Source organism: Corvus brachyrhynchos, unplaced genomic scaffold, assembly GCF_000691975.1.
Source record: "Corvus brachyrhynchos isolate BGI_N302 unplaced genomic scaffold, ASM69197v1 scaffold61, whole genome shotgun sequence".
NCBI lineage: Eukaryota > Metazoa > Chordata > Aves > Passeriformes > Corvidae > Corvus > Corvus brachyrhynchos.
The window spans coordinates 8,713,616-8,722,498 of record NW_008236478.1 but is presented as its reverse complement, the minus strand read 5'-3'; the positions used below and the strand labels follow the sequence as shown (position 1 = coordinate 8,722,498).

Here is an 8,883-nt window from a genome sequence, read left to right as displayed (position 1 = left end):
TTAAGAACCTGCAGAAAAAAAAAAATAAAACAGAAGTTAAATTCAGCTGACCCTCCTCCTCAGTGTGCTACCATCTACAAAACAAGACAAGGACATACATACACAGTACATTTTTCTCTCACACCTGAGGATAGCAGGCCAGTGACTAGAACTTAACACGTTCAACCACAGACAAATGTCATTCTGATCACACAGATGGAAAATAGAAGTACATAATCATTAAATGACCTTGTAAAACTATGTAGCAGCAGAGTTGAGAACAAAATCCAGAACTCCAGACCTGCAGTCAGAAATTTTGACTAGAAAATTACCTTTCTCCTTAGCCAGCCAAAAAATAACAGGATTAAAGAAAAAGAAAAGCACCAGAAAAAATAATGAAGAGGGCTGAGATCTCTGTAAGTCTGCCCATAACAAAGACCAGAACTTGGTGAATAACACAGTTCCTTAAGTGCCTGTAATTGAAACCAACAGGATAACCAGAGTAACACCGAGGCAGAAAAACATCATCCTTATGATTCTGTAGGTAAGAGTTTTAACTTCCTTAGGAGAAACAGCAGCCTTGAACCCCAGACTTCTACTGAGATCTAAGTCACATACCACGTTGCCTCTTGCAGAACATAGAGAACCTAGAAACAAAGGCAAGTCTGACATACCCAAAGAAGAGCTGCCCTTTTTACAGCCTACCCTGTTTAAATGGAGCAAAACTAAGTAATAAAGTGAAAGGACATAAACATCTCCTGGTGTAGCTGGTTTCTCAGGGGAAAATCCACATTGAAGCCAACTCAACTGCAGATTTCTCTTTTGCATTCAAACACATGGCACAACAGAGGTATATTATTTACCTGGCCTTCATAGAAGACTTTATCTGGACAAGATATGGGATCTGAGCCCAGTTCATTCTTGGGTACCAGACCTTTGACATCATTGTAGAACTTCACAATGCAGCCAAATTCCCTTGCACACACTACAAAGCCATGTGTGATCAGGCCTGGCTTTGCATCTTCATAACTGGAGAGGACTGGAAGCTTTGATTGGACAAGACTTTTCTTTAGAGTAAGGATCAGCTTCTTTCCTCCAGGACTGCACTCAAGGACCTACAAGAATGGAGTATAAAGAAGTTCAAAAAGCATGTCTGCTCTTGCCTGATCAATCCAGCTGCTAAATACTCAGAAGAGAAGAATGTAAAGCAGCTGAAGACCCTATCTGGCAGCTCTCACCCGACACTTGACTTCATCTCCTATGTTGTACTTCTTCTCAGGCTGCTTCAGGATCACATCAGAGAGATGGAGGGATGGCACAAGTCCTCTAATCCCATCAGCCACTTTCACCTGCATCCCAATGGGTTTTAGAGAGAGCACTTTGCCCTAGAACCCAAAATAGGGGAAAGAATTGGTAAATTCAGCATGAAAAACAGCCTGTGTTCAGGTAGGAAACAGCCAAGACACTATGACACCTACAATCACCAAATCTAAATACACTCTAAAAAAAAAAATCTTAGACCAACCTACAGTCCATCCAACTAATCTGACCCTTTAACTTTTATATACTTCATAAGGTTGTCGTACAGCCTCTTTTCTTTAAGTATAGACTACTTCCGCAAAATCCCTATTGGCGCCAGCAAGCTAGAATTGTTTCCAGAGACGTATCCAATACAGCCACAACTCAGACACAGTAACAATCATAATGAGTAACTTTCTGCCCATCAGCTCATTGTGATGGTTCATACATGAACTTTTACTTTGACTGCAAGGCAAGTTTTAGTTCCTTTCACTCAAATCTAAAAATGTATTCATGGCCACAAATAAATGACTGACTGTAGATAAAATTTGATTGCTTTCGCCACATCATGAATAAAAACATGAACAAAATGGGAAGAGTATTGCATTCCATTAATCAAGTCCTGCAAGGCAAGGTTTTTCTCATTTTCATCTCACTAGTCTGGATCAGAAGTTGGACATACATATTAGGCAGAAGGAGTGCACATTGGCAAGATCACTGTTTTAAGCGTAACATGCCCGAGTCTTTCAGAAGCTCACCTGCACCACATCACCCGTGTGGATATCCTGGTATTGCAGAAACCGTGCTTCAATAATCTGACTAGGGAAGAGACACGAAGAGAAGACCAGTCAGTCATCTTGAAGGAAATCCAGGATAAGATGAGACAGTCCCATATCTGACTTGTCCCAAATATCCATTATTCCACACACTCCCCACAGTGTTCTACAACTCCAGAGCTGTGTTTTACTCCAACTGACCTATCTCCCAAAACAGCTCTTGGGACATAAGTTCAGGGAGGTTCACCAGGCTCCATTTCAGGTGACAGTCACATAGTTATGGCCCCATGAAAGGAGAACCCACCATCTGCTTTGCTTAAAGCCACAAAGTTGGAAGAACTAAGAGGGAGTTTATAATACAAATGAGCTGGAAGATCAAGGCTCCATTTCCTGCTGAGCTCTGGTCTTCTGACACAATCATGGCAGAATTTAGCCTCCTTGTGCCTCAGCTCACCAACAATATTGATGGTGTCCCAATTCCATAGAGTATGGGGAATATGTGCAGGATGCCCAGACAACCTGATGTGCCACAACATAGATACAAGTCAAAAACCCCAAATGGCAAGTCCAGCAAGGCAGTGTAATATTTTCCACTCTCAAACACCCTTCTAATTCTTCAACCAGTTTTCTGGAAGAGTCTATCATACTCACTGCTTCAGAGATACAACACACATCTCATCCATCAGGCTGTAGTCTATGATCCGACATTTATGTTTGCAACCTTCCTTAAACGCCCCAGGTTTAAAGGATTTTCTGGTTTTTGAAAGGTGTTTCAACTAGAAAAAAAAGGAATTACAAGTGAGAGTTTGGAAAGTGGAAGAACTGATATGAGCCTTAGGTTGAAGTGGTAGCATCTGAAAAATCTGTTCCTCTAACATTCTCTTTGTGCAGGTTTCACCAGCTCTTCCACAACAACCCTCCTACATTTCAATTCAAACGAGGGGATGTATCATTTGACAGACATCCCCCATGCTGTCTTAATTTTATTGTATTTTATTTGTCTCAAAAAGAGGATAAAGGCAAAAAATAAAACCCTCTCCGAGCCCCCTTTCCCAGCAAGCTAAGACAGATACAGAGGACTTGCCCCACCAGCCTGGTACTTACCCGTGCAAATGCAAGAGTGCCATCATCAAGCTCAAAGACAGCCCCAAACTGCTTGTAGAAGGCTTTCACCATGGCCTCCTCCAGCACTGCCCCCATGCGCTGGCCGGGGAGCTGGCGTGGGGCTCCCCCGGGGTGCAGGAAGGGCGGGCGCAGCGTCAGCCGCACCGCCCTCGACGTGGGGTGTACAGACAGCACACAGGCCTTCACCTGGGAACACGGGGTGCTCATTAAACAAAAGAGGACAAAGGCACATCACTCATGCTTGTAGACATTCTGCTTGGTACCTGAACTCTCTGTCCATGTACAAGCATTTTTCAGTATTGCTACTAAGACATCACTCTGGTTCTAACAGCTTCACCAAGGAGGGATTTTTGCTTTTGTCTGTTGTTTACAGACTAAGCTGGTATCAATGCAGGCAGGGGAACACAACCACACAAGTCATGTTTCTAACCCTTGGATATATCTCAGGCTTCCCAAGTAAGTCTTCCAGGAATGGCTTTGCTCTTTACAGCTTTAAAACAGCCACAATAGTAGCTCAAGTAAAGGATGTGAAAGAAAGATATCAGCCTTAAGATTTCAGAGACAATTCCACAGAAATGTTAGAGAAGATAAGAGATGTAAGCAACGTAACAACTCCAGGCATCCTCCACCCTCCTTACCACTTGATCTGGAGAATAGCTCATGGATTTCTCTGGGTCCATGTGCATGAAATCCACAATGCCAGTGAAGTAAGACAGAAATGTCAGTTTCATCCCAAGTGGAGCCACCTAGGAAGGGGAACAAAAAGATGCCAAAAAAATTTTTGGACTCAGTTTTCATGCAGCACAGAGAGCAATTCACACATTTCAAAAAATGGCACTGTCAGTGTTAATCAACAAGCACATCACAAGAGACAGAAAAACTGCTAACAGTTCTGAATTGCACACTGTGTTGAAAACACAACCCTTTAGTTTTTTGATAATGCTTTGTGTACTCTGAAGACTACTGCTACCCTGTTGAATACTTTACCAGTAAAGGCCAGAAAACACAAAATGAATCCTGTTTTGATTCAGACTCCATCACCAGCTTCAGGCTGAACCCTTTAACTCAGGGCATCACAACCAGAACTGAGACCAGACCTCAGGTGAATGTGGTGGTGTCTAGCAGATTATGTATGCTACTGCTAAGTAATTGAGACCAAGAAGAAATTTTCCAGGGCATAAACTCCCATCTCTGCTTCACCTGTCTCCTGCCTTCAACAAGGCTCAAAAGAAACCAATCCAGCAAAAGAAACCCAGACCAGAGCTTACCTTCTGCACTCGAGCTTTCACCACCAGCCCTGGCAATAAATTAGAGAGTGCCCAGTTCTGTCGCTCTGAGGCAACGGATGCAGCCACCTCTGATCGGTCAATGGACAAACAGACCACCCTGCCTTCATTCTTCACTTCCACAATGAGGCAGTTCAGGTTCTGGCCTATTTTCAAGTCAGGCCCTACAAAAAACAAGTCACAGCATAAAACCTCTGCCAGGAACACTGAGGATTTCCTCCCACTATTTCCAATTTCTCTTTCCAACCCTTTTACTGAGTTCCCTCTGAATCTAAGTGAAGTTTACTGCCAGCAGGGCTTGGAACACAGTCTGTCAGATCACAGGCTGAAACACAAAGGCTTGCTGCAGACCAGCCACAAAACTGCTGTTTGCAGTAACCTGCAAAGACTCCACCTTGACCCAATCCCACCAAAGTGCACTAACACCACAGATATAATAAACTTTAATCCCTGTCATTCTCCACCTCCATTTTAACCCAGCAGATCCTCCTGCACTACTTCTTACCTTTCTTGACTGCTTTGATGTAATTTTTGGCTTTCTGATGAGGCAGGAAAGCATGAGTCCCAGTGACACCAATATCTATGAGGTAGCCATGGTCTTCCACACTCAAGACAGAGCCAGAGAGCAGCTGTTGGGAGGGAAGCATTGCAACTCAGTAATGTAATGAAACAGCTGGGTCTTCAAAGAATGAACATATGGTAAGAGATTCCACACCCAAGTACTCACTTGTTTAGTATGGACAGAGAATTGAACTTTTCAGAGCAGTAGCAAGAACACTACATTCTTTCTTATTACACAGCTCACCTACCAGTGAGGTCTCATCTCTGCCCTTAACTATGAATGTATGGAGCTCACAAACCAATAGAAAAAGAATTGTGATGCTCAAAAGTAGCAGGTGCATACAACCATACAGCTGAAAACACAAAACATAAACAACCAAGCACCTCTGCAAGGCATGTTACATATTGCTCTGTAAAAATTAACTAAGAAATCTACTCAGAAAGAAATCATTAAATAACTTGGCCATATTGAAACAGAATGAGGTGAAATAATTTCATGAATGACAACCTGGAGACAAGAACTAAACCCACCCTCTCCTCACAGGTCTCTTCCATGGTGGGAACAGCTCCACATTGTGCTCTGATCCCATTCAAGGACAAACTGAAATGTTCCTGCATGCACCATGCAGGAGCCCAGGAAGGCTGCGTCAGACCCAGAAAACATACCATGCCTGCTGCTAGTGCTGTAGAGCTCAGGCCCTTGTTGACCTTCTTGGGGTCAATCGATAACTTGACACTGCGACGTCCATCGGCACTTTTCTCAATACTGGTCACGATGCACCTGACCAGTGTCCCTGGAGAATACATGTCTGGGAGCGAATTCAACTCCTGCCCAGCAACATGATCAACAGAGAAACACAGGATTTTTACAGTATTAAATAACGTAAGGCTAGAATTTGTTACTGAAGCAGCTTTTGAAAATAAAACCCCATGGGAAAGTCCTGTTTCTCTGTCAGCACCACAATAACAGGCAGGAAATGCCACAAACACCAGGATCTCAATAGAGAGGCAGGGATGACACTATGTCATGTCAGCAAGACTGAGAGGCTTTGCTTAAAAACAAACACTGTGTGGGCTGGAGCCAGGAGACTGCAGCTGAGGAAACATCTACAGAGACAACAATGACCCTAACCTCGCCTCCCCCTTCAGCAGGGAAAAACACTTCTCCTGCCACTGCAGTCTCTTCCATCACTGTTATTTATATGAAAATGGAGACAGTAAAAGCAACTGTAAGGAAGATGAAGTTTGCTTGGTCTTTGGTTCATTGACAGTGGCCAGAAACAGCTGCAGCAATCACATATTGCTCCCAGCTCGATGGGAAGAACCAGCAAAGGGGTAGTGCTAATCCCGCATTCCACAACACCTTGGGGAAATTTAGGCACCGCTGACACCAGAGAGACAGGGTAACTGATTTCATCCTCCTTTTTTCTAGCAGCCAGCCATTATCAGGAAATTGCAAAGTTTGCTCGGAAAATCCGATTCCAAACCAAGGGCAGTCTATGTCAGGCTGCTAAGCAAGACCTCAGGGTTGGTTCTGAGGTATTAACAACACGCTCTAGCTCCAAGCACAAATCACAGCCCCGGTCCCAGGTCTCACCTCCAGGAGTTCTCCTTGGGCCACCTGCTTGGTAAGCAGTTTGCTGTAGGCATCACTGATCTGCGTGACCGGCACAAATCCGGAGAGGCCGTTGGGCAAACTGATGGCGAGCTCATAGTCACTGACCTCTTTTATACAGCCAAGGAGCAGCATCCCCTCACTGAGCACCTGGCAAAGTGGGAAAAATAGCAGACTATGGATATCTTGGCAAGTCAGTGGTAACAGGGGGATAAGCAGTTAAGTTTTATACTGGATCACATATATATTTGACAGGTTTAGGGAGGAAAAGCATGCCATTTTCATATAGCCTGGAAAAGAAATGCAGACAAAATCAAACATTTATGCACCAACCTCAATTGTGAGTGGTCCAATATTCATAATATTGTCTTCAGCAGCAGCTGTTTTGTCTGCCTTGAACTTTTTCTGCGTTCCTTGATCCTTCTGGCTCCTTTTTCTTTTCTGAGGTTTTTCTTCATGTTGAACCTAAAGCAGATTACAAGCCCAGAAGGTTGAAAAATAAAAGTGGATAAAGAAACAAACTTTGCACTAAGACAGAACTCTGCTGCCATGAATAAAATACTGATTTGGAGGAAAAAAGAGAACCATCTTGCTAACTGTTGTCTGTCTACATGTAAGCCTTCCAAAGTATCTCCTTTGGGCTGAGGCTGATTATTTACAAAGCTGAATCTTGGGAAGAGAAAAGAGTGGTACAAGAGATCTGCACCACACTCTACTAACAGAAAGACCAAACTCAGCCTGTATCCAGTAACACCAGGTTCACCATGCAGCACCTTGGGATAAGATGCTTGTAGAAAGTTTAAAAGCTACAGCCTGATCATAATTTTCACTGAACTTTCTCTGTCATCATATTCAACACACATCAGACATCAGGGATCTTTAAGAGATCACGAGAAAGGTGGACGTCAGCAGTCATCTATTTCTGGGAGTCCTTTCTGTAGTTTAATGTAGAAGTAACATGTAGGAAGGGTTGCAGTCAAATTCTGACAGTGGAAGAGCTCTGAGAAGTTAATCAAGAACACACAAACAACATACATCAAACAAATTGTCCCGCTCTAACTTTGGCTTGGGTGTTTTTCCCTCTGCAGGTTTTTTCTGGATGCCCCCTCGAGGAAAGTTTTCTTCCATGGATGCCATGCTTGAACTGCTCTGGGACAAATGACAAAGCAGAGATGAAACATGCAGTTATTGTGCTTGTTCCTCACAAACACTGAGTGTTCGAGTGAACATAAGAGCGAACTACCCCCAAAGTAAGAAAGACTTTGGATGGGTGCTCTAGTTAGCAAGTGACAAAACAGAAACTTACATCCAAATGGATTTAACATTTGACTACAATGACGTGTTGCAACGGTCCATTTAACTATGCACATCCATAACACTTTTAACTACTGCAAAATTTCACTGAAGTATTACAGTATTAATTTTTAAGGCACTTAGATGCACCACATATGTATTCATAAAACTGCCTTAACTGTAAGTTTCCCAAACTGGTCTTTATTATATTCAGTGGACAAAGTGAAATTACCAGCTTCAGTCATGAAGGAGAAAGCTGTGAGCAAAACACTACATAAGCTTGGCCTGTATTTTTACTTTTTGAATGCCGCTCATGAAGATCAATATAACTTGTTAGCTCTTTGTCTAAGCCAAAAGTATATGTATATAAAATAGATATTTAACCTTACTATTTCAACCAGTAAACAACACCTTGCTTATTAGGCCACATTTCACTTTTTACTACTACTAATAAATATTAATAAATAAAAGTAGTTGTTAGTATTACATTAATATTGCTTATTGTGCTTATACTACTACTTACACCATTGCTTATTATTAGCCAACTGTGCTTCTACAAAAAATAGCGCTGAAACCCTATGTTGCCAAACTTGAAGTAACGTGTTAGAAATACAATTCCTTTAAATGGAAAGCACATTACAGAGCGAAAGCCCATCAAGGCACGCTTCACCTGAGGGCTCGCTAAGCAACACAGACAGCTCCCACAGCCCGCTCCGCGGGAGCGGGCAGGACTGGCATCTTACCTGCCCGGGGCCGCTGCCAGGAGGAAGCGCGGGACCGGGTGTGTTCCCGGGATCGGGATCGGGATCGGGATCGGGATCGGGATCGGGATCGGGATCGGGATCGGGATCGGGATCGGGCTCGTTGCCGGGAGCGGGAGGCGCGGGAGGCGGACGCGGCGCGCCGGGCGGAAGCGGCGCGCGGGGCGGAGGGCAAAGGGCGGCCGGAA

The 8,883-nt window shown here is 43.6% G+C and overlaps 2 protein-coding genes across 2 annotated transcripts in view; one reads left to right on the top strand and one right to left on the bottom strand.

The window, feature by feature from the left end:
* The window catches only part of PDCD11 (programmed cell death 11), a 24,908-nt gene extending 16,131 nt beyond the window's left edge, over positions 1-8,777 (bottom strand). Inside the window, exons 1-14 of the mRNA XM_008643862.2 lie at positions 8,678-8,777; positions 7,677-7,785; positions 6,975-7,106; positions 6,624-6,791; positions 5,693-5,854; positions 4,971-5,094; positions 4,448-4,629; positions 3,818-3,925; positions 3,159-3,365; positions 2,706-2,830; positions 2,037-2,097; positions 1,218-1,364; positions 788-1,094; positions 247-272 (exon numbers count right to left, since the gene is read on the bottom strand). Of these exons, the coding sequence (XP_008642084.1) occupies positions 247-272; positions 788-1,094; positions 1,218-1,364; positions 2,037-2,097; positions 2,706-2,830; positions 3,159-3,365; positions 3,818-3,925; positions 4,448-4,629; positions 4,971-5,094; positions 5,693-5,854; positions 6,624-6,791; positions 6,975-7,106; positions 7,677-7,778 (1,851 nt within the window). The 5' untranslated portion in view covers positions 7,779-7,785; positions 8,678-8,777. The remainder of the gene's footprint in view (positions 1-246; positions 273-787; positions 1,095-1,217; positions 1,365-2,036; positions 2,098-2,705; positions 2,831-3,158; positions 3,366-3,817; positions 3,926-4,447; positions 4,630-4,970; positions 5,095-5,692; positions 5,855-6,623; positions 6,792-6,974; positions 7,107-7,676; positions 7,786-8,677) is intronic.
* Positions 8,778-8,831: 54 nt separating this feature from the next.
* The window catches only part of USMG5 (up-regulated during skeletal muscle growth 5 homolog (mouse)), a 2,412-nt gene continuing 2,360 nt past the window's right edge, over positions 8,832-8,883 (top strand). The window contains exon 1 of the mRNA XM_008643861.2: positions 8,832-8,880. The gene's annotated coding sequence lies outside the window, so the exon portion shown is untranslated. The remainder of the gene's footprint in view (positions 8,881-8,883) is intronic.